Below are 25,522 nucleotides of genomic sequence, written 5' to 3'. Positions count from 1 at the left end.
GTGGGGTGGGGAGAACAGGGGTAACTGCCCCAGAGCCCATGCTTTGGGGAGATGCATACCCAGTGCTGACAGCCACAAGTATCTGCGAAACAGCAAAATACAGTAAGCCGGGGGTGGGGGGGGGGTGGGATATAGGAAATTGCCTTGCTCTGAGTCAGATCACTGGTCCACCTAGCTCAACATGTCTGCCCTGACTGGCTCATCAGGGCTTCAGAAAAGGGTCTCCCTTGCACCAGCCCTGCTTGGAGATACTGGGATTTAACTCGCAGCCTTCTCTGTGCAATGGATTATCTGCAACTGAGCTACGGTCCTTGAGCTATGGGAAGATGAAGGCAGCAGGAGGCCCACACCATGCAATTTGCCCTTCTCAACAGGCCCTTCTCAGTGGTTGCTCCCAGACTCTGGCACTCCCTCTCTAGGGAAGCTAAACAGGCTCCCTCCTTGTTGTCTGTCCACTGGTAAAGACCTCCTTGTTCCAACAGGCTTTGGGGAACAGGCTGCTTCTAATGAAAGGGCTGGTGCTGTGCTGTTTTAATTGCAATCATCTTTAATAGATCTTTTAGATTTACATGTCGTTTTGATTCTATGAAAGTTTACTTGTTTTCTAACGATTGGGAATTTGAAAAAAATGTTTTTAGCTGTTCCTATTTTACCTGTAGAGGACGTGGGTGGCGCTGTGGGTTAAACCACAGAGCCTAGGGCTTGCCGATCAGAAGGTCGGCGGTTTGAATCCCCGCGACGGGGTGAGCTCCCGTTGCTCGGTCCCTGCTCCTGCCAACCTAGCTGTTCGAAAGCGTGTCAAAGTGCAAGTAGATAAATAGGTACCACTCCGGCGGGAAGGTAAACGGCATTTCCGTGCGCTGCTCTGGTTCTCCAGAAGCAGCTTAGTCATGCTGGCCACATGACCCGGAAGCTGTAAGCCGGCTCCCTCGGCCAATAAAGTGAGATGAGCGCCGCAACCCCAGAGTTGTCCGCAACTAATGGTCAGGTGTCCCTTTACCTTTATTTTACCTGTAAGCTGACTTACAGGTTAGGGGGTTAGGGGGAAAGGTGGGGTATAAAATAATGATGATGATGATGATGATGATGATGATATCAATACCACCACCCCTGGGATAGCTCTGGTGAAAAGATAAGCTGTGTACATGGCTGCAGGCTGTGAAGCATCCCTGCTTTGTGTCCTTCCTCCTTTTATGTGCATGATAATCCCATGCCTCAAGGCAAATACCAAATTGACCCTTCTTCATCTGGCTGCGCTGGATGCTCCTGCCTGCAGCCAACCTTCAGTTTTGCAGGTTGGTCTTTGGAGTATCCTACCTGGTTTCCGGAGGAAGCTGAAAGACCAAAAAGCAATTAGCTGCTTGGTGTCTGATCCTTGAGCGCCCTCTACCGGGTACTGTTAGAATGGACATTCAAAACAGAACTAAAATGCGTCTTCAGTGGCGAAATATTTCAAAACCAGGGAATGGGTTCTTGTCGTTGTCTCATTGGGCTGTATATGTGATAAAGGGGAGCCATACCACCTAGGACCCTCGTACGTACAGGACGGCCTCTCCTGGTACGCCCCACGGAGGACCTTACGGTCCGCAAATAATAACATCTTGGAGGTCCCGGGCCTTAAGGAGATTAGACTAGCTTTGACCAGGGCCGAGGCCTTTTCGGCTGTGGCCCCAGCCTGGTGGAACGCGCTGTCACAAGAGACCAGGGCCCTGCAGGATTTGACATCTTTCCACAGGGCCTGCAAGACGGAGCTGTTCTGCCAGGCCTTTGGTCGGGGTGCAGTCTGACTCCCCCTCTTCTCCTTATAAGAACTTGCATGAAAGTGCCCCCCCACACACACTTTTCTCACAGACTCATATAAGATCAGTATAAACAGTTAGGCCTGGTGAGCATTTAAAAGTCCCCATCCCAAATGGCTTGTTTTTTCAAAGTTTAGTTTGTTTTCCAGAGGCTTATGCCTTTGTAATTTGGTGAGCCAAGGGGCCAAACAAGCCATGGTTAAGGAAGGGTGCTGGGTTCAAATGTAACTCGAAGCTATTGTTAAAACAAAGCAAAGTTCATAAGTCAACAACTAAACTGTGATTTCAGATTGTTGACTTATTTGGCAGTAAAGAAATCTTACAATTAAGCCACTGGCTGAGGTTCAGACAATCAAACAAGCCATGGTTTGCTTGCAGGACTGTCAAACAAATTTCTGGACCCTTCTTCTTCCACCACTAGCAGCAGAGATATAGCACTGGGATGTGTTGATGTCCTACTAGAGTGATTGTTCTAAAATTATTGGAGAAGACAATTTCTCTATTTATCCCAGAAAACCTGCCTATAAAGTGTGTGACCAGCACCCCTATTGGAGGCATCCCATCCTTGCCCAGATTCGGATCTAGGGTAAGCAAATCTGGGGCAACAGTTTACTGCCCAAATATTACATGCTAAATTTGCCGCCCGAGATTAGGTTTTAGATTAACTGGGCCAGCAACTGAGAAGGAAAGGAGCTGTCTTCTAGCCATTCCCAAAAGTGCTGCTGACTGGGTCCTCCAAAAATTAGATGAGCACATGGCTTGTGCCAGTAATAACCCATAAACGTGACATGCAGATAGAATTTTTTTTAAGTACCCCCAAAATCCAATAAAATCCATTACTGCAATGTGCTTTACATGGGGCTTCCCTTGGACTTAGTCCTGAAACTGCAGCTGGTGCATATTACACCTCCGCTAAGGTAGTTGCATTCATTGCCATAGGCAGTGAGTTCCACAGATCTCTGGTGTCCTAGAAACCAGGCTTTTCGTATTGTAGCTTCAGCCCTCTAGAATCAATTACGAGCTTAAATTAGACAAGTACCTACTGGTTTGTTTGTGACCCAATCATTTTATGGGATGTCAGTTGCACAATTCTATAAATCATTTTATTGCTCTTAACTTTATAATTCATTCTACTGTACAGCACTTTGGTAGCGTTGGGTGGCGAAGCAGTTTATAAACCTGCATTAAGCACACACAAACACACACAGGGATGGAAGTGTCATCCATTAATTGTGTGTTTGAGAAGGGCGGTGTTAACTTACAGAGGCAACCATCACTTACACAAACAAACAAAACCTAAACTGAACAATTTAGAGTCCATGCTGCACTTCTTCCCAGAAAAACATTCGATGATGCTCAGACCAGGTGCTTCTCAGCAAGTGATCAAAGCCCCTCCACTGGATCTTAGCCTCGGAATCAAGGTTCCACTTTATCCACTGATTTGACCTTGATAGCAGCGAGCTGAGCACTTGCGCCTGCCCGCAGCTTCCACTGGTACCGAAAGAGCCTCCGCTCGCATTCCTTCTGCCCCCACAGGCGGGCCAACATCACAGCATTATGGCCATCATTGTCTTCGTCGCTAATCTTGGCCCCGTAGCTAAGAAACAGGTCGATACAGTCGCAGTGGCCCGAGGTGACGGCAACATGGAGGGCTGTTCTACCCAGCGGCGTTTTATATGCCAGATCAGCGCCTGGAGAGGGGGAAGCACACAAAACAAGGGATCTAACAGACCATAGTTTAACATATCAAAAAACTTTTGTAAGACAATACAGTACAGTCATACTTCAGGTTACAGATGCTTCAGGTTGTGTTTCTTCAGGTGCAGACTGCCAAAACCTGGAAGTATCGGAACGGATTATTTCCCAGTTTCGGCCGTCACGCATGCACAGAACCACTAAATTGCGCTTTGCACATGCACAGAAGTGCCGAATTGCAACCCACGCATGCGCAGACGTGCAGGCACAGGTTGCGAACGTGCATCCCGCATGGATCACGTTTGCAACCCGAGCGTCCACTGTAAATCCTTTAACCCTCTAATGCAGTGGTTTTCAACCAGTGTGCCATGGCACCTTGGGGTGCCTTGAATGATAGTCAGGGGTGCCGCAGGCAACACTGGCCTCTGTCCCTCTTCCCTCCCCTCCCTCCTCTGATGCCCCCTCGCATCTCTGCCTCCCAAAGGCTTGCACAGCTGTTTGTTGCAGCAGCTCCAGCTATGAGCTCCCCAGGCAAATGGTGCCTCTGGGGCTGGCCAGGGGGTGCCGGTTGCCAGGAGCTGAGGTGTCTCAGAGTAAGCAAGCAAGTGGGTGAGGGAGCCCAGCCAGCCAGGGCTGCTGGGAATAGACAGGCAAGTGGGAGGCCAGGCAGGCAGGCAGGCAGACAGGGCCTTGCAGAGCCAGGCAGAGGCCCAGGCCAGGTAGATAATGTGCCCCCCCCTTTTTTTTTACCCTGGGGATAACTGAAGTCTTATAAACAAGTAAGTATATAAATAATTTTCACAAATATTATGCTGACAAATAATTTTATTTCAAGGCTTGAACCGTATCTGCATATAAAGACAAAATGGAAAATATAGATAGTGCTTTTTAAAAATACATAGGGAATGTATGCTGGCCAAGCCTTTGGAATCAGAGGCCCGGGCCAAGTGGCCTGGAGGCAGGCATCGTACTGGCCTTGCTTCTGCAGCTGTGTGCAAGGCCTGCCTGGGAGCTGCGTGCCCGGTGCCAAAGGGGAGCACCAAAGGGGAGTGGCTGGGGAAACCCAGCCAGATGGGCAGGGTATAAATAATAAATTTTATTATTATTATTATTATTATTATTATTATTATTATTATTATTTTGCCATGCCATGCAGGCGTGGCAGTGCCTGCTGCTGCCATTACTGCCTCCCAAGGTGAGTAAGGTGTGGACTTCACATTCACCTTTGCCCAGTCTCTGTCGGGCCGCTAAGGCCCCTAGGGGATGGCATGAGGAGGCACCTCTCTTTGGGGGCTGCCGGCTCGGCAGACAAAGGGTGGCATAACTGGGCTTCCACGTTTCCCTAAAGGGGAGCCGCAGAAATAATGTAGTTGGTTGATGGAGCCGTGGAAGCAAAGAGGTTGAAAATCTCTGCTCTAATGCAATAGATCCCCCACTGGGCTCCAGGGTCAGCTGATCAGCATCGCCAGTGAGCCCCACTTGCAAAAGAATTGGGAGCTCACTCTGCACTCTCAGTTGTCCCTTCGTAACCACATCCTTGCTGGCGTGGCAGGGGGACATGGTTTGGAGGAGAGAGACTCATGGGCCAAATTGAGACCTGTTATGGGTGTAATTAATTGCCTTTTTACTTTAATGCCTCAACCCTCCTTCCAAGCCAGCTTCATCCATGGATAAGGGCAGATCTGTGGGTTGATCTGCAAATGCAACAGAATGAGGTGAGAATTATATGGCAAAAGTCCTGAGGTGGACAGGATGCAGTGCAGTGCATTCTTTCCACCTCTGGGCTTTGCCGCACATGGCTTTTCCATTTCACACTTTCTTTGTAAAGGCTTCTGCTTCTCCTGATATGAACAATTCACCGCAAGTAGAAAACCAGCACCACAGGGTATCTGTCAGGCTACAGCCTCTCCCCTTGATGTGCTAGCTTGCTTTGAACTTGCAGAAGGGTTTTGAGGCTCTTTTTTTTTTAATGTGGGGGACATTTGGGAAATGGAGTTACCCACCTTTAATTGGAGGCGGTGTGCAATACATTCCACCACTTCAGAATTCTAGTGCACATTTATAACATGCTAGGGGAGCTCATTGCAAGTGGAGCTCTCTGGAAGAAGCAGACCATGAAACTCACTCTGCAGTTCTTTGGATCCCAGTCTCAATTTACTGAAAAGTCTCGTCTTGGAAGGAAAGCAATTTATGTAGGATTGAGGGAGGCACATAAATGCGATAGGTTTTCATGCAGTTCTCTCGATTCATTTGATGAGCAGGGGTTTGCACCACTGCTGGTAAGTATAACTGCTATAGACTTAGGCCTACTGTTATCAGGTCAATTTCCTCGAGTTTTGCAATATGGAAAATGTAAGTGGGAAGTTGACAATTGGGTATCTAAGCTTCGGAAGACAAGATGTGTGTAGTTTATTGGGCACAATGAACAGAACAATGTTCCTTCTCATACTACAAGTTACTACCACTTGGGCATAGTAATCTCATAGCCATGTGTTATATGACAACCACCTCACCACATCATTTTAGACAAATTAACCTATTGGAATAATTTTAGACAAATTAACCTATTGGAATAATGCTCTGTGATCAAACTGTATGTACAGTGGTACTTTGGGTTACAGACGCTTCAGGTTACAGACTCCGCTAACCCAGAAATAGTACCTCGGGTTAAGAACTTTGCTTCAGGATGAGAACAGAAATTGTGCTCTGGTGGCGTGGTGGCAGTGGGAGGCCCCATTAGCTAAAGTGGTGCTTCAGGTTAAGAACAGTTTCAGGTTAAGAACGGACCTCCAGAACGAATTAAGTTCTTAACCTGAGGTACCACTGTAATAGTTTTCTTCTGACCACCAAAGATGACCAGCTGGGCTAAAAAGCATCTGGTCTTGGACAAATTTTGGTTATATTGGTCATATAAGGGTTTTGATCAAGTTTCAGCTCAACAGACAAGTCCATTTGTTATTATACTATCTTTGTAATTTTATCTATTTTGACCCTGGTTTTTACGTTGGACTGAAACTGTGTTTCACTTTCCTACAATGTTTGGAAGCAATTCACTTATTTATTCCTAACCACCTTGAGCTTTGAGCCTTGCAATATTGAAAACATCAGCCTTAGACAGCTACAAGGGCCCCTTCAGAATATAGGGATGCTACCATTTTGAATCAGGAAATCCACTGCATCCAAACGACCCCTGCGCGCATTGATAAATAAAGCCACAAAGGTTCGGTGTGCTAACCATTCGCTCCTCTCCGCTGGTCCCAGGGATGTGGAATAGGCCGTGGAAAATGTGGAAGACATTGAACCTCCTGCAACAACAATCTGGCAATAGAAGACACAAAACAAGTATTGACTCATTATTTAAACAGACTCGGAGGAAACCTATTGCACGCTGTGAGCGAATCCCAAGCTGTTGGAAAGGCAGTAGAAGATGGGCAACATTTTTCCTGTTTATCTAGTCAGCGGCTTTGCAGCATCGCCTCCCATTTGGCTTCTGGACTTCTCTGCCAGACTCGCCATTATGTGAGGATTGAATCATTGTGGGAAGGGCAGTGCAGAAAATAAACCGATATGCTGGAAATGTTAGGGTTGCCATATGTCCCCTTTTCCCAGGATGCATCCTTTCCCTCATGGGAATGTAAAATGAGAGTCGTCATAGCGATCCATAGTTCAAAGTAGAAGTTTGCAAATGTGTCCTCTTTCTTCGCTCTTCAGAATATGGCAACCCTAATATCCTTCCCAAATGCATGCAGATTAGCAGACAAAGGCTGTTCAATGCAGGCTTCCTCAACCTCGACCCTCCAGATGTTTTGAGACTACAATTCCCATCATCCCTGACCACTGGTCCTGCTAGCTAGGGATCATGGGAGTTGTAGGCCAAAAACATCTGGAGGGCTGAGGTTGAGGAAGCTTGATTTAATGTGAATGTGAAGGTTAGATGGTTTCAGGGAGACAGAGATATTGTTAGGGTATGGTATTTATTCATTCAGAGCCCAAATTGCCCAGTGTCCGGGCTGAACGATGGGGGTGGAGACGTTCCTTCAGGTATACTGGGCCGAGGCCGTTTAGGGCTTTAAAGGTCAGCACCAACACTTTGAATTGTGCTCGGAAGCATACTGGGAGCCAATGAAGATCTTTCAGGACCGGTATTATATGGTCTCAGCGGCCACTTCCAAACTGGTATTGAACTCAGTTATCTCATTCTTTTTTGGCATTCCCTCCCAGCAGTGATGTACTGGGCTAGGGATGAAGCTCCTTTGCTTATTTCACAGCAAGGATAATGATGTCACTGCCCGGGGTGCTGTTTGCCAATCCCGCTGCAGGCCATAGAAGTTTGTATCAGAAGGCAATTCATCCAATAAAGCGGGAGAGATGGACTACATAAACCAAGCATGGCTAAGGGTTAAACTGCAACCCTTGTTCTGAAACATTTCAATATCCTTTTATATACTATGGCAACTGAGCATGACACAAAACAGCGAGCAAGCCTTCAAGTCCAAACAGAACACTCCATCAGCGCTCAGTCGGTAGAGCAGGACGCTCTTAATCTCAGGGTCAGGGGTTCGAGCAGCCATGTTAGGAAGAAGGTTCCTGCATTGCAGGGGGTTGGACTAGATGACCCTCGTGGTCCCTTCCAACTCTACAATTCTACGATTCTATGTTAAGCAAGATGTGAAGGGGTAGGGGGAAAGCAGCCTGGCTATTGATGCCGTAAGTAAAAAATAATAATTTTTCCCTATATATGTTGGGAAACTGTGTACGTGCAGCTACTCACACAGAGTCAATTAAGGTTTGGCAGACAGCCAGAAGGCAATCTGAAGGAGTAAGTCTGCCTGGTGATAACAGAGTCATGGAGACTGCTCCCTGATTGGTCAAGCTCTCTCAAGGGAGTGATAATTAATGGGCTACTAACTGGAATGTGTTAGTTCAGGAGTTCAGTGTTCAGAGTTTGGAGTTTAGAGTTCTGTTTCAGTGTAGGGGTTGTGAGTTGTGTCAGAGAGAGCTAGCAAAAGATCCGTGTTCTGTTCCTCTAAATAGTCCACTGTATATAATTAACACCTAACTACAAGTTCCTGGTTCCTGCTTCGTCTATCCTGTCTGCAGCCAAGTCGCCCATTTCTTCCATGGATTCTGCGTTTACTCTGCTAGTTCTGGCTAGGTTTTGCCAATAATATAGTCTCAGCAGGGGTCAATAATGACAGGCCGCTGCACTCATCAAGAAGGGGATGGGCAGCAGCGAGGTTGGGGAGCTACAGGTTGACAATGGAGAAGGGCCTTCTCTGCAGTGGCTCCCTGTTTGTGGAATGCTCTCCCCAGGGAGCTTCAGCTGGCGCCTTCATTATACATCTTTAGGTGCCAGGCAAAAACGTTCCTTTTCAACCAGGCCTTTGGCTGACTACATCAAACACCCTTTTAAATGTGTTTTAGGAGGGTTAAGGGGTTATTGGTTTGATATTGTTCCTGTTTTATCAGACTTGGCAACATATTAAGCTAAAGCAAGTTAAGCAGTGCCAATTTTAACTTCACGAGGTGAGCAAAATGGTGACCCTGAATAATGTAAGTGAAGATTCTCTCTCTTATGCATCTAATAATAATAATGCCTTTATTGTCATTGTACAACCTGTGAGAAAAGTGTGAGTAAAGGAAGTTATGGAAATGCCACTATCCTTTAAGGAAAAGAGCCAAACTGGTGCTGCCGAATACAAACAAGCACCAAGGTACAGTGGTGCCCCGCAAGACGAATGCCTCGCAAGACGGAAAACTCGCTAGACGAAAGGGTTTTGCGTTTTTTGAGCTTCGCAAGACGAATTTCCCTATGGGCTTGCTTCGCAAGACGAAAAACGAAAATGTCTTGCAAGTTTGTTTCCTTTTTCTTAACACCGTTAATACAGTTGCGACTTGACTTCAAGGAGCAACTCATAGAACGCAGTGTACATAGTAGCCTTTTTTGAGGTTTTTAAAGACTTTGGTGATTTTTGAAGCTTTTCCAAAACTTCTTTTGCAGCCATTTGGTAAGTTAAGCTTTTAAAACTTTTTTTGGGGGGGGTTAGATTTTGGGTTGGGGTGTTTGGAATTCAAGGACTTGGTGTTGGGGAGGGGTTTGCAAGAATCTGGAAGCTTGTGTGTTTTTTTTCTGCATTTTTATGATTTTTCTGTGACCATTGGGCCACTCTGCTGTTTTTTTAAAAAAAATTCTGGATTTGAATTTCTGTGTGCTGGGTGGCTGGGGGAACAGATGGGGAGGGGTTTGCAAGAATCTGGAAGCTTGTTTTTTTTCCTGCATTTTTATGATTTTCTGTGACCATTGGGCAACTCTGCTGTTTTTTTAAAAAAATTCTGGGTTTGAATTTTGAAATGCTCTTTACAGTATGTGTGACTTTAAAGAGCACTTAATAAACTCTTGCTGTACCAAATTTGGCTTTGTTTGGACTTTTTTTGACCATAGGAACGCATTAATTGATTTTCAATGCATTCCTATGGGAAACCGTGCTTCGCAAGACGAAAAATTCGCTAGACGAAAAAATTCGCGGAACGAATTAATTTCATCTTGCGAGGCACCACTGTAGTATCTCTAGATTATTATGTGGCTGCTTTTAATGTCTCAAGCAACTAGTTGCTTTAACAAGGTGCCAGAAGTATTAAGCTCCCACTGTTTCTGCTAAGCACCTTGTGATTTTGAGATCTTGTGCTGTATTCAAGGTGTACTTTGGTACTGGGCAGAGGATGTATGTCAAAAATGCACAAATATCCTCTGACTTTTTATGACACGGTAAAACATTTGTGCAAAAAGAGAAACTGAGAATGAAACAACAGCAGTGTGCGACATGGGGACAACATTAACATCCTCTCTCCTACGATGGCAACGTTGGTTTCCTCAACAAAAATCACAAATCACCTGCCGCAGTTTCTGTAGAAGGAACACACACACCCCCCCCCCAGTTTAGAAAAGAAAAGAAAACCAACCTTTTTGTTGTTTCCTGTCACAGCTGCAGTCACCAATTGCCCCCAGGAGTCTTCTGGCCAAATTCGCATGGTGATGGTTCCTCCAGGAATAATGTCATTATGCTTGAACATAGAGAGGTCACTGAGATCCACTGTGGGAGGAGATAATTCAAAAAACTTCAGAAGGTTGAAAGGCAAAAGATGACGATCGAGATGCGAAAAGGAGGGTTGAAAGACCAAGATCAATTTGTGGGGCGGAAAGGGAGCAAACATCAGTCCACTTGAAGATCTCAGGGTGACTTGAAAGGCACTGACATTTAACAGCTACATTTTAGGGTGTGAATTTATGGTTTCTCCCTAGTCCCTGTAATATGCACAGGGATCACCTGTGCCTCCATAAAGCATCCCTAGTCCCTAGTCCCTGTAATATGCACAGGGATCACCTGTGCCTCCACAAAGCAGCCATTTAAGCCAGCCCTGAATTTTGAGCCATCTATACACAGCCCAGGGTAATCTGGGTATCTCGTAGAAAGGCAATTAATTGTTGTCGTGTTGTTGTTGTTGTTTTTTAAATCAAAACATTGAAGCAACCAAGAAAGGAAAACAAAGAAGGTTGTCGCCAGTGTGGTGCACTTAAGTGCTAGACATGGATCTGGGACACCAGGGTTCAAATCATAGAATTGTAGGGTTGGAAAGGACTCTGAGAGTCCAAACCCCTTGCAATGCAGAAATATGCAACTGTCCCACACAGGGATTCAACCGGCAACCTTGGCATTATCATCAGCACATTGCTCTAACCAACTGTCATGCAACTCATTGAGTGGTGTTGGGCCAGTCATTGCCTATAGGTCTACCTATAGACAATATAGGAGAGAGCCAGTGTGGTGTAGTGGTTAAGAGCTGTAGACTCGTAATCTGGTGAACTGGGTTCGCGTCTCCGCTTCTCCACATGCAGCTGCTGGGTGACCTTGGGCCAGTCACACTTCTCTGAAGTCTCTCAGCCTCACTCACCTCACAGAGTGTTTGTTGTGGGGGAGGAAAGGAAATGAGATTGTTAGCCGCTTTGAGACTCCTTAAGGGGAGTGAAAAAGCGGGATATCAAATCCAAACTCTTTTTCTTCTTCTTATCTCACAGGATTGGTTTTGTATGGGTAAAGTGCGGGGGCTGGGATAGAGAGAACAATGTACACCATCATGGGTTTATTGGCGGAAATGTGGGATATAAAGGTTATATAATTTATTTTTAAAATGGATTTTTAAAGCTAGAATTCTGGCCAAACTTTAAAGCAGTTCACGACAAGAGTCTCTTCAGGAACAGCCAAACCTTTTTGATTGTTCTAGATTCTGACCACATTCTTTCAACCCTGTCTTCAAACCCATATGGTCTAGGGTTTGCTATGATTGCTTAATGGCAGCAGGGATTACCAGCATGAAAATTCTGTGTCTTGTACCATAATATCCTTTTTCTCGTGAACATTTGTTTCTTGGTCAAATAATGACTTGCTTAGTAAACTAACCCATCCATGTACAGTTAAGCGATCTCAAAACGATAGATTTAGGGAGGTAGAACTGCAAATGTTGTACTGGATCAACTGCAAAACAAATTGGATCAACAGCTAAACAGTCTACAAATTCACGTAACGTATTTTATAACAATTATTAAAAGCAAACAGCTAATGATGACTCCTAAAGCAACTAAACATAAAATATTTCATGTTATGACAACCAATATTTCTATATGAAAAAGACTATGCTGCTTCTCAGCTCCATTTGCCAGACATTACAGAACAATATAGTGTGACAGAATTGCCACCTGCAAGATGAAAAGAAGTTAGAAACCGACACTAAAGGTTATTAATTCAGGTTCCTTGAGGCTGAAAAAATAGACTTCAAAGTTTGTGGGCATTGCCTGCAAAAATCTTAGAAGCCAGAAAGGGGCAACTGAATAAAATTTTAAGTGATTAAGGATAGGGCATCGGTATCTTTGCCCCTCTCAAAACTAGAAGAACCAGAATTATACAAAAAAGTAGGGAATTGTATGAAATGAAATTATGTATATTGGTATAATTAATACAATTCAGCTTTCCTTAGCACAGAATCTGGATTGCTTGTGTCCAGAATGACACTTTAATCATAGAATACATACAGCCCAGGCTGTATATGTGGCATATAAAATCATATAGTCATGAATGTTACAATACTTGAAGCTGGCAATAAACAGGTAACCATCAATACAAAGTCGCCCTTTTTGGTAGACAGCTCTTGAAACTATAGTGGTACCTCGGGTTAAGTACTTAATTCGTTCCGGAGGTCCGTTCTTAACCTGAAACTGTTCTTAACCTGAAGCACTTTAGCTAATGGGGCCTCCTGCTGCCGCTGCAACGCCGGACCTCGATTTCTGTTCTTATCCTGAAGCAAAGTTCTTAACCCGAGGTACTATTTCTGGGTTAGCGGAGTCTGTAACATGAAGCGTATGTAACCCAAGGTACCACTGTATCCAGGTTTGGATGCCGACTCCCAGCTTAGCTGGTCTAACTCTGAAAGGGTGATTCATTTCCCGTAACACTTTTGCTGATTGTAGAAGAGGGAACTCACCTCTATCCAGGTAGTGCAGGCGTTGGAAATTCACAGGGATCCCAACTAAGAGCTCCAGACGGTTCTTCAGATTTCTTATGGTTAAGTCGCGGTGACACTCGGGCACCGTATAGACCTCATCAGCCTCCACCAGATGCAACTTGATGTTAAAATATCGGATCGGGGGAGATTGAAAGTCCCCTGGACGTAATGACCTATGCCGTGAGAAGATGCCGCCGCGAGAAGCCCCCACTCTGAGCGAGGAAGTGCTCACTGGCTTTTTTTTCTTGGCCGGCATTCTTTGAACCACTCATCAGATTGTTGCTATCTGAACCTCTAGGACCTCAAAGCAATGATGTCATGACACAGGACAATGCACAGCTGGCAGATCATCAGCCAATGTGATGTCATTTTGCAGCTAGGACACACCTTTGACAACTTGCAATTGGAACTCCCAACAGATAGCAGACACTTAAATCTCCTTTCCTTCACTATGTATCCCCCACTGCTGGTGTCAGGGACCGTGCTGAGGAGGGCTGCACAGATGAGGAATAGCGGGAGCAGCCCCCTCCCTCGGATCAGGATCCTGAATCTTCCCAGGAGCAGTGGGACAGTATAGATTTGGAACAGTGGTTCACAGAGGGACATAGTTCAGAAGACAAAAGTTGGGAAGAACTGGGTGGTGGACAGCTAGGAGAACTGGGAGAAAGATAGTTAACAGACTCTCTCTCGCTGCAGAGCCTACATCCACCCAGCCCAAGGTCACGATGAGCAAATAAGGTGGCAGCACAGACAGCAAAGTGGTTGCGAGATCAGGTTGCAAGACGAGGAAGTGACGAGGGTGACTGGGGGGGAAGTAGGTGTGAACCTTAATTAGGAGCACCTTTACTCCGAGAATGGACTCTCTGTTCTTTTGCTGTGATCATTAAAATCTCTTTAAATTGTAAGAGACTATTTTTGCTTTGTTCTGCTTATCCACGGCCAAAGGGAGGGAGGAAAACGTTTCCCCGAAGCTTGACATTATGGGGTGCCTGAGATATTTTGAAGGTAAAGGTAAAGGTAAAGGGACCCCTGACCATTAGGTCCAGTCGTGACGACTCTGGGGTTGCGGCACTCATCTCGCTTTATTGGCCGAAGGAGCCGGTGTACAGCTTCCAGGTCATGTGGCCAACATGACTAAGCTGCTTCTGGCGAACCAGAGCAGCACACAGAAACGCCGTTTACCTTCCTGCCGGAGCAGTACCTATTTATCTACTTGCACTTTGATGTGCTTTCGAACTGCTAGGTTGGCAGGAGCAGGGACCGAGCAACGGGAGCTCACCCTGTCACGGGAATTCGAACCACTGACCTTCTGATTGGCAAGTCCTAGGTTCTGTGGTTTAACCCACAGCGCCACCCACTTCCCCTATTTTGAAGGTTGCCCTATTAAATTGCTTAGAAGGGTTCGCTATGTTATGGTGCAAGTCAAGTTAACAAAAGAAAGAGAAGTTTGGGAAAACAGTCATTGGATTTATTGAGATAAATATGAATAAAAAGTTACATAGATTCTATGTTTTGACAAAATCAGCGGCACTTCCAGAGTGTCTTCATCTATTCTGGGTCCTAAACATCACCTTTTACAGACATACAACTGCCACTTGGGCAGGATTCCAGGAGGCGCCAAATTTATAACCACATACAGCAGATAACAGCAGGTTTGATTTTGAGGCAAAATGGCTAGCGTGCTTTGGATTACAATATTTCAGTATTGCACCACTTATATTTTTCGCATCCCTTATCTAAAAGCAAAATCCTTGCAACTTTTGTGCGAGAGGGATGGCAACTTTTGCTCCTTGTGAGGTCCACCAAATTTCTTTTTACATAATTTAAAACAGAGTGAATGAATATGTTACTCCACAGCATATGTCCATCTGCCCAGAGAGTGATCTATAAGGTGCTGTCATCATGCACAAATTACATTGGGGAGCAAGTCAAGAACCGTTGCTGCCCCCTTTTCAGTCATTTCAGTTGTTTATGCAGAAGCGACAAATAAGCCACTGTGAAATGAATGGAGGTTGTGACAGTGAAGTTCTTTGCTACTCTCACCTATTGCCAATAAGAAATGGAATGCAAAACACACAAAATCGGAAGGGAGGGGGTGAGGGTTTCAATGTTGGAAAGGTGAGGTGAGAGAGGGAAAAGTCGAAAATAACTGCCCAGAATTCTCTCTCCTCAAGTGCATGCAACTCTAGATTTTTAAACACCATTTAAAAAAAACAATTTAAGAACAAAAATCCCATTTTAAAAATGGTCAAAACTCCTGGATTTAGAAAAAAGGTGCTATTTTTTAATGAAAATTTTGATTTGTTGCTTCTGCAAAATTAAGTTCAACAGCTTACTCATGCATAAGTGAAACTAACTAAACAATACCTTCATGAAAACTACTCCAACTTTCTAAAGACACATGGATACTTAGGTTATTTAGTTAGGCTAGTGTAGCAAAGGGTACCTATCAATCTAAATCTAACAACATGGCAGCCCAAACTGGATTATTTTAATGTCCAAACAGCAGACCATATACAATTCTTTTCAAACATTTCTATATACACTTAAAAAAAGATGATCAGTGCTGAAAAAAATTTAACGACCTGTTATGGTCAACAAAACTAAAAACTGGTTAGAACAATTTTAGAAAAATCTGAACTGTTAAAAAATACTTGTATGTTAGCATTAGAAAAAGATATTAAAACTACAAAAAAACTGACATTTTGCTGAAAAACTGCAGTCATAAAAATCATTTGCATTGAAGAGGCATTTTCTTTTAAACATATTAAAACATTTAAGTGTAGAACCACCTTGCAGAATTCACAGAGTTTAAACGTTTTGTACTGAAATAGCAAGGACACATTTCTAAAAGCATTTTAGGATCTTGCAAAGCAAAACGCTATTATAAACGTTAAACACTGTATTGCAATCTGGAGCACAATATTTCATAGTATTATGTCCAGAATTCAGTAGGCAATTGTGGCAAATTAAACCATAAAATAAACAAATTGAGAAACATACCAGGAAGCAAGCTGACAATTCTGACAGTACAACCACTTAATGAAGCAAAGTTATTTGAGAGACCATAGTTATGCCCTATCTAGATACCAGACAAATGCTAAACGGAAAATATTTACTTGCTGCTCAATGTGATTTTGTCAGATACCTTTAAAAAGAGAGAGAGATTCAGTTACGCTTAGCCAAAGGTTACAGTGCTTCCTGTGAGGTTTTCTGCATTTAAATTCCAAACAGCACAATCTTATATCTTATCTACTTGGAAGTAATTATCACAAAGATCAGTGGGCCTTACTTCCAAGTTGCGTTTATGTATAATTGCGCTGTGAGGCTTGCATATTCAAGTAAAGAAAACTTGAAGAGGATACTATTTCAAAACTGTTAAGACTCTACTGCAGAACTTTTCTACTTATGGCCAAATCATAAATAAATATTAAATTCCAGCAGCAATCACTCCCCTGAATAATCCCTGGTGAAGACCTATAACATATACATAATTTGCTTCTGTACATACAGTATAATCTGGGTTTCTGGACTCCACAGTCCCTAGAGAAGTTGTTTATTATGTATTTAAAGATTACATTTTCATGGGTATCCAAAGATGGAAACTCCTGAGAATGGCCCTACAGTTGGGAACACAATTTGAATCAGCTAGTTGGTGTTTTTTAATTTTCCAGGACTCTTACATATAGCATATGAACCATGCAATGTTCAGATTGCGCTGATCCCCCTCCATTTTTCCTTTCCCATTTATATTTCCACTGATTTATATCCCTTCCAAGACAATGTTACTCTAATTAGAGTTTACAACCGTAAACCAGAATTAGTGGGAAATCCAGAGAGGTCCGTGGGCACACAGGCAACATGATTCCACACAGAGGCAGAGAGGTCTTGGGGTTCCCTTCTAGTGGTGGTCCCCCACACCAAATGGAATGCTGCTCCTAATCTTCAGAGCAATCTTTTTGAGAAGGATGCAGTTGGAAGGAGGTGGCTGAAAAGCCCCCACGTAGGAAGAGAAGGTCACGCACAGCTCTTTGGGCAGGACACATTTTGTACTAAAATTTCCACCGATCTTGGGGGGGGGGGGAGCAACTCTCAAGACCCAAAGTAGAGAAACCCAGATTCCCAGATCTCTGACCTTGCACTCATAAACAAGCAAAAGCTTTTGTGTGGTTTTCCAGACTTCTGAACAAATTCCAATCATATCCCAGGACTGAAGGCCCAACAGTCTATATCCACAAGCCTCAAACCACTTACTTTGGAGTAGGCCCAACAAATATACAAGAACTACTTCAGAGTTAGTTGTTTGAGAACTGCAGCTTATATTAATGTAACAGCTTTATCAGAAAAAGATTGAGAGATAACTGCAAGAATGAAGAAAAGCTACCACTATGAAATGAATCTCTCTCTCTCTCTCTCTCTCTCTCTCTCTCACACACACACACACACACACACACAGTGACATACTCACAAACACAGAAAAACCCAAAAATGCTACAATTCACAAAAGTGAAGCCCTCTGTTGTTTTTAAAAAATGTCACCTCCACCCAGGGGGAATGAAATTTTACTTTTGCTCTAATAAAACAACTGTGCTGTTTGTTTTTTAAAAAATGGCTTACAGATATGGATTCAAGTTTTCCAAATTCTTTGCTAACTTTCTGGATGAATTTATATAATAAAATGTGATGCCATTAGCAATGCAACAGTGAGTGTCCATTACAACAAAACGGGTGAAACTCCACATTTTCTATGTTCACTGACTATATAGCTCTGTGCGCCACTCTGAATTGGAAGCCAAGTGATTAGGCTTCCCTTGTCTCTGAGTCACCATGTTCAAAAGGCATATTCCTGTTATCTGGGGTGACGATGAAGCAATGAACGTGTACAACTTCACACAAGCAATACATAAATACTTTCTGTAGAGAGGAGTGTCCCTGCCCACATCCTTGAAAGGCAAAAAACCAAAAGCTGAATGATTGGTGGGCATTCCATATCAGTATTGCCAGTCTGTAGATAAAAGGTCAATGTGTTCCTCATTTAAATGACGGTATTAAGAACAAGCCCTTTTCCCTTCGGTTACATTGGTTGCTTGATGCTGTCCTTCCTCCAGGTTCGTTGCCAAAGCAGCAACCTGTTAGCTGAGTCATCATTTTGTGGTCCACACGGACAAATGAAGTTAATTTTGCTTCTCAAGTGAAGTAATGTGCATATTATTGTGTTTTGGTTTGATGGTGGCAAAAAAGGAAACATCCTGGTCCCTGTCCGCCTGCAGAACTAGGACAGTCTCTTCAACGGCTTCAAGGTGAGGGTTGCCAACACTTCTAAAATATACTAGAATAGGGGAGTGAAAGAGAACATTTTAGTCTGAGCCACATTGTTTAGGACTTAGCTGTTCATTTATTAGTTTTCCGAAATCTTTTAACACACTCTCTTGTCCAGATGAGCCCACAAGGGATCTTACAGTAACTTAAAACAAACAATAACACACAAATTATAAAAAACAAGAGCCAATAAAAAGTAGATACAAAAATAAAATAAAATTACTAACAGTGCCATCCATACTCAGGAGCAAGTCCCCTCAATTTCAATGGGACTTGCTTCCAGGTGAATGGGTACAAGATTGCAGCCTAAAACCATGTACAACAAGGGAAAGAAACACAACAGTGACAAAAGTCTGGAGAAACAAATGAACAAATTACAGCTTGCTGAAAGGACATTAAGGAAAAGGCCAAATGGGATCCACTTGGGAAACTGGACTAGACTAGAAGGATATTCAGTCTGACTTAGAAGGGTTCTCCTTATGATGATATCTCAATTTGCACTGGGTTTTCTGGAACACCAGAACCAGGAAGACACAAGTCCAACTGATTAATTCAGGGGTCAAAGCTGTGAACCACAGTAGGATGTATGTGTTGTAACCATCTCTATAAAGGCCTTTGTTGAAAAGGAATGAACAACTGAAATGCTCAAGTTTTTCAGATTACAATACAATTGTAATCCGAAACAAGTAGCGAAAGACAGCACTTATTACTGAACTATGGAGATCACACTGCTAGAAAACAGTTTATGTGTAGAAGGAATTAGCATACCTTTCTCCAACAATGTTTGCCTCAGAGCTTTAGCAAGCAGAACCCTTACATTTGGCACGGGATCGGAAGCCAGACTTAGAAGGCTGGGTAACAAGTGTTCAACAAAATGGTCAGCAGGCATGCACTCCTCTTCAACGACTGCCTGCAAGAGAAAACATCACACATAAATGCTAAAACACCAAGCATCATTTTCAATAAAAGCAATAATCAAGAGGTGGCATCTGCTGTTCACTAAGTAAGTAGCTTAGGAAAGCCACAAATTCTTTTAGCTTCCATCTGCAAAAAGGAGATAATAATAATGTCTTACAGGATTAAGAACAAAAAGGGATTTCGAGAAGGTCCAAAAGGATCTCTCCAAACTGGACGAATGAGTAGTAAAGTGGAAAGTGTAATTCAGTGTAAGCAAACATAAAGCTTACACTGGGGCAAAAATGCCTAATTTCACATAAGCATCAATGAAGTCTAAACTGGCAGTGACTGGCTAGGAAGAAGACCTTGGCATCATGGTGGAGTGCTTGGAAAAAAATGACAACCCAGTGTGCTGCATTTGTGAAAAAGCGATCACTAGGAAAGGGACTGAAAATAAAACTGCCAATACTGCAAACAGTTCTGATCAGCACACCTCAAAAAAACAAAAGCCACTGCAGGGCTGGGAAAAGTTCAGAAAATGGTACCCAAGATGATTCAAGGGGATGGAGCAACTCCATCACAAGCAACGATTGCAATATTTGCAGCTTTTTAGTTTAGAAAAAAAGGGCTCACTAGAGGCGTACAAAGTACCGCATGGGGCAAAGTAAGTGAGCACAGAAAAGCTCTTCTCCTTCTTATATAAGTCCTAGAACCCAATGTTATCAAATTGAAATTCTATGTTGAAAGATTCAGGACAGACTAAAGAAGTGCTTCTTCACACAGTGCATGGTTATATGATGGAATTTGTTACTCCAAGAGGTAGCAATGGCTACCGACTTGGATGGCTTTAAAATGTGGCCAAATTCACAGATGAAGCTAGCAATGGATACTTGCCAGCATGGCTGTGTCCTACTTCCTGTAGTGGAGGTGACAGGCCTCCAAACACCAATTGCTAGGGGACAAAGTGTGCTTTTGGTCTTCCCTTAGGGATCTGGTTGGTCACTGTGAAAATAATGTGCTAGACTGCATGGGCGTTTGGTCCGATCTTATGATTACAAGAAGATAACGTTTTCAAGGCTCTTGGAACACCCTAAGAGGGTACTTGAATGCAAAGTGTTTATTAATAAGAAGTATTCTCAACATTCCTCTCCAAGGAGGCACCTTCGTCTCCCTCGCGGTACAGTTTTAAGCAGCAATATAAGCCCTGATACATCAGAGCACTTAAGTCTATAGTATCAAAGCCGGTGAGAAAAGTGGAGAAAATGGGGGGGGGGGGTTAATGTGTAGTAGTTAAGTGGGATGGCAGAACCTCCACTGAGAGTCTTGATAGGACTTGTTGCCAATGGATTTGAGAACTCTTTTGATGGTTTTAATTGTGTTCCTCCTTGTTCTCTCAGTCCTGAGTGGTGCCGCCTCAGAATAGGAACCAATCAAACTAAATCCTTTATCATTAAGAACCCCAAAGTGCCTTAGTATCTATCCAAACCGGCACAAATTTAAAAGGCAAAAGATTCCATTACACTGATTCAAGGTTATACATGTTCCTCCTGTTGATGTTCATGTCATAACTCCTATCCCTTTCTTACTTCACATCACACAACTCAGAGTAGCATGCACACAGTTTCCCAGGTAGTCTTCCATCCAGTTAGCTTCCATGCCCTGCTTAGCTTCAGCAGTATAACTGTGTCAAGGCAATTCTGTTCTTTATTCACACCCTAGTCATGAAAGAAAGAAAGAAAATCCCACCTGGCAGATGAAGGCAAATGCTTGTCTTCCAACCCACTTGGAACAATGGCGGAACCTCACAATCAATTCATTAATGAAATTTAAACCCAGAGAGTTTGCACTGTTTGCATAAAATTTCTGTAATATTGCCACGACCTGGAGGGGGTGGAAATCAAAGGAAAGAATCAGGTCATGAATAGTAACAACTAAAGGTGGCAATGCTGGTGCAACAAATGCCTAAACGTTTTCCATATTTGTCCCTTAATAGTAATTGTTTTAGTCTTTAAATACACAGGAGAAATCACAGGAACATTATAGTGAAAATTAGGGCAGCAAGTCTTGTAAAAGAAAATATAACATGTATAGCAAATGTAGACCCAGGGAAAGTACAAAAGGCCTACCAGCTTGAAGGAGATCCACCTGACTTCAGAAACTTTATCTGAACAGAGTGTTAGTGCAATATGCCGCAAGTAGTCATATACGTCATTGGGGTTATAGAGCTCCAGTATCAAAATGAGTTGCCTAAAATAAAAGAGAAATAATAATTTACAACACTGTCTTATTGGTAAAGAATCATAGAATTGTAGAGGAGGGAGAAAGGTTGTTTTCTGCTGCCCCAGAGAAGTGGACACGGAGCAATGGATCCAAACTACAAGAAAGAAGATTCCACCTAAACATTAGGAAGAACTTCCTGACAGTAAGAGCTGTTCGACAGTGGAATTTGCTGCCAAGGAGTGTGGTGGAGTCTCCTTCTTTGGAGGTCTTTAAGCAGAGGCTTGACAACCATATGTCAGGAGTGCTCTGATGGTGTTTCCTGCTTGGCAGGGGGTTGGACTCGATGGCCCTTGTGGTCTCTTCCAACTCTATGATTCTATGATTCTATGAAAGGGAGCCTGGGGGTTAGCTGGTCCAACCCCTGCAATACAGGAATCTCAGTTCCATCCAAAATCATACCAGACCCTGCTTAGCTTTGCAAATGTACTAGCAGTTTTACTGCTGCACCACTAGGATGGCCATTCTATCTTCTTGCTGAAGAGGGGGTTTCGGATGACTAACAATGCCTGGTAATTTATTTAGCAAAAAATTTATACTATTTCATCTAAGTAGTTTACAAAACATCTGAGAAGTTTACACACAAAAACCCTAAAATAAAAGCAGTAAAAAACCAAGTTATTTTAAAAACAATTAAAACCAGCTGTAAACTAGAGAGAGATTAGAACATGTCAACATCAACATGTCTGGATATGCTTGCCTAAACAAAAATGCTTCAAGCAGGCATCAAAAAGCATACAGTGAAGGCACCTGCCTGTTGTGAAAGTGTCGGCTGGGCCACACCAAAAGAACAATTTCTTTCAAGTGCACAACGAGTGCTGTGTGGCATCTGTAATGGTGCCAGTTCCACAAATCAAAGCTGTCAAGTGAGCACATATGGGGTAAGGGGATCCTATAAGTAAGCTCTTAAGGGTTTTATATAGCAACAATAATGACTTGAACTTGGCCCAGTAATAAATTGGAAACCAGTGCAGATCTCTGAGAAGAGGTGTTAGGGTCTCACTCCTATCAGCAAATGTGCTGCAGCGTTTAGAACATCAGCGAATTTTGAAAGCAAAGTACAAACTACTACCACTGTCTTATTAGACACTTTATATTTTGGAATCCACACAACCGATATTACAACCATAATAAGAAATGTAAACGGATATGATACTTGTCACTTAGAACTGAGAACCTTGTACTGAAATTACAAGGTTCTACACTAGATGTCAGTGTTATTACACAGAATGATCGGCTGCATAGATTTATAGTCCTGCTTTTAAGTGGCCCTTGCTATAATTCAAAGCCAAATAAAAACCACTAAATAGCAAATACATACAAAACCGAAACTAGTTTCACTTACTCTGCAAGCTCATAACGAAACCGCCAATTCCTGCTGTTATCCGTAACCACAAATTCTTGTAGCTGGTAAAGGTACTCACGTCTTTTGTCAGCATGAAGCAACTACCCCCACAAAACAAAATCCAAAATGAATTAATACTTCACAACTGAACCTATTAGCAACTGAGCATGAAGACTAGTAGATCATATTCAATATTAATCTAGCACAATTCTGAAGCATTAAACATTTCTTTCCTAAGAACAACTTTTCCTCATTCAGGTTAAATGCTAGTCTGCTGTAGAGTTTAGTGCTGGATCAGGCCTGGACTTTAGACCCTGATCTGCCATGAAGCTAACCTGTTGACCTTGGGTTTGCCAGCTCAGACGTAACTTCATGAATAAACAATAGTTAGCATCAGACATGTGAGCTTCCACAATTTGATCCCGGTTTGTTCTTACTAAACAAGCCACAGTTCCCTAAGCTGTGATGTAATGATGAACTGTGGCTTCCTTGAAATATGAAGCATAAGCTTCCAATCTCCTCCTCTGGTACATGAAAGAAGAAGAAAGAGAAGGAAGCCCACAAACCCAAGACCGACAAGGGCTGCTCATGCAGTAGGAAACCATGGCTTCCAATTACGGCAGAACCAGACCTCAACCTAAGCTACTAAACAGGGCTCTTAGGATAAAATGGGGAGAGAGAAAACCACGCCCAGTGCCCTGAGGTATGTACACTACCCTAACAGAAGGACAATAATACAGTGGTGCCTCGCAAGACGAAATTAATCCGTTCCGCGAGTCTCTTCGTCTTGCGGTTTTTTCGTCTTGCGAAGCACAGCTATTAGCGGCTTAGCGGCTATTAACGGCTTAGCGGCTTTAAGAAAAAGGAAACAAACTCGCAAGAACTCACAAGACGTTTCGTCTTGCAAAGCAAGCCCATAGGGAAATTCGTCTTGCGGAACGACTCAAAAAACGGAAAACTCTTTCGTCTAGCGAATTTTTCGTCTTGCGAGGCATTCGTCTTGCGGGGCACCACTGTATAACAAATAAATCTCAGTTGTAATTTGTTTCTGACAATGGAAGCACAGGGCTAATATAAAGTATCCCATTTCATTCGTCATTAATTTCAAAGGTTCAAGTAGTCAAAACATTTGCAGATATTTCAATTAGGAAGCAGATCCTGATAATGCTGACCAGTAATTATTGTTTCATGTAACTTCAACTTCTTTATGCAATGTGTTCATGATTTTAAGACCAATTTAAACATTACATTTTCTGTACAGTGGCTGCCTAAGCCATTCACCAGTATCAGTGCAGCACAATACTTAAAAGCAAGGCCTATGTGTGCACACTATCTACATACCAGGGTCAACTTTGCATTGGTCATATATAACATTTGCAGTTAGATATTACAGAGGTTTGGGCTGGTACACAGACTTAGGGGGCTTTCAGTCACAGAGTGATACCAGTGGGACTTCTCTAAGTATGATTAACAATGGAAAATCATCCATTATGCCCACTATGAAAGTGCAGATTGGGAAATATATTTTCTGGTGGTGGTGATGGTGGGGAAAATGTTTATGAATTAGTTATCAATTTTTTTCCCTTTCAAAAAATTAACATCTGGGCTTTCTATTCAATTAGTACATCCATTTTTGACACTTCTTCAACCATATGAAGCAATACATAACAATGCAGATATGGACCGAACACCAACACAATGGGCTGCTATCCAATGCTGTGATAGCAGATTTCTGCTCAAGTAACCGGACTTCACTTTCCTCTCCTTCCTCCTGCAGCCCTTATGCACTCCCTACATCAGCTCTGGAAGATTCCCCAATCCTCTGGAGCAGATTCTGAAGGTGCAGTTAGAGAGTGAGGAGTTAGCATGAAGTTAATCTTCAGAAATGAAACATTTTTTTCTCTTTTTTGACTTTTCCATGTTCCTCTCTAGACCAGGGGCATGCCTCTAAGAAAAATATAGCTGAAACAGAGCAAACATGAACGACTTATCTCCATCTACCTTAAGGAAGTCATAAAGATGTTTAAGGATTCCAATTCGCACTTCATCCAGATCTTTTAAGAAGCCGTTGAAAATAGGCACTAGATCCGCTGCTGTTAACTGATCTCCCAAAATAACAGCCAGCTCATGAATAGAGAAAGCGAGTGTCCGACGCACCTTCCACTGTAAACAGTTAACAAAAATGAAAAACAAGACTGAACACTGCTGAGCAAATATAGCAAATTTAAGCTATCAAACCACAAATGCAACCAAGCACAAAGCATTAGCTTTTTTTTTAAAGGCCTCTTCTCTGTCTTGTCCTTCCAATTTCCTGAGTTGATTGTGCCATATTCTAACTTCATTCTTGGTCTTTGAACTCAACAGGGTCCAGGAGGATAACAGGATTAGTTAGCTATGATGCCTACTGCTTCCCCCTGGCAATAGTAGAACAGTTTGCATGAAGACAGTAAAAAGTTGTGCTTTCTGGGAAGCTTTGCAAGAAGCAAAAACTTCCTTAGTCTCATTCCACAGCATAAAGTTATACCTCTGTAGAATTATTCACCAACCTTCCACCTCAAGGTGGAAACGATTAGGGCCCCAAATACCACTAGCATTGCATCTGCCAGGAATATCATTTCTTAACTCGAAAAGAATT

General features: G+C 43.0%; 2 protein-coding genes across 3 annotated transcripts in view; both read right to left on the bottom strand.

Moving 5' to 3' along the window:
* Positions 1-2,880: 2,880 nt before the first annotated feature.
* ANKRD60 (ankyrin repeat domain 60) lies at positions 2,881-13,926 on the bottom strand. Its single transcript, XM_081011568.1, has 4 exons — positions 13,029-13,926; positions 10,455-10,585; positions 6,647-6,812; positions 2,881-3,490 (listed from the first exon to the last, which is right to left on the bottom strand). Exons 1-4 carry the CDS (start codon positions 13,303-13,305, stop codon positions 3,216-3,218), a joined length of 849 nt encoding a protein of 282 aa, XP_080867694.1. The 5' UTR covers positions 13,306-13,926; the 3' UTR covers positions 2,881-3,215.
* Positions 13,927-14,495: 569 nt separating this feature from the next.
* LOC308479969 (serine/threonine-protein phosphatase 4 regulatory subunit 1-like) overlaps positions 14,496-25,522 on the bottom strand; it is a 38,346-nt gene continuing 27,319 nt past the window's right edge. For both annotated transcript variants that reach the window (XM_081011087.1, XM_081011088.1), the window contains 6 exons: positions 24,889-25,050; positions 22,888-22,988; positions 21,392-21,512; positions 21,012-21,146; positions 19,137-19,278; positions 14,496-18,378 (listed from right to left, as the gene is read on the bottom strand). In XM_081011087.1, the coding sequence (XP_080867213.1) occupies positions 18,224-18,378; positions 19,137-19,278; positions 21,012-21,146; positions 21,392-21,512; positions 22,888-22,988; positions 24,889-25,050 (816 nt within the window). In that variant the 3' untranslated portion in view covers positions 14,496-18,223. The remainder of the gene's footprint in view (positions 18,379-19,136; positions 19,279-21,011; positions 21,147-21,391; positions 21,513-22,887; positions 22,989-24,888; positions 25,051-25,522) is intronic.

Source organism: Podarcis pityusensis (assembly GCF_964106645.2).
Source record: "Podarcis pityusensis genome assembly, chromosome: 6".
Taxonomy (NCBI): Eukaryota; Metazoa; Chordata; class Lepidosauria; order Squamata; family Lacertidae; genus Podarcis; species Podarcis pityusensis.
This window is presented reverse-complemented; position numbering and strand designations above follow the sequence as displayed.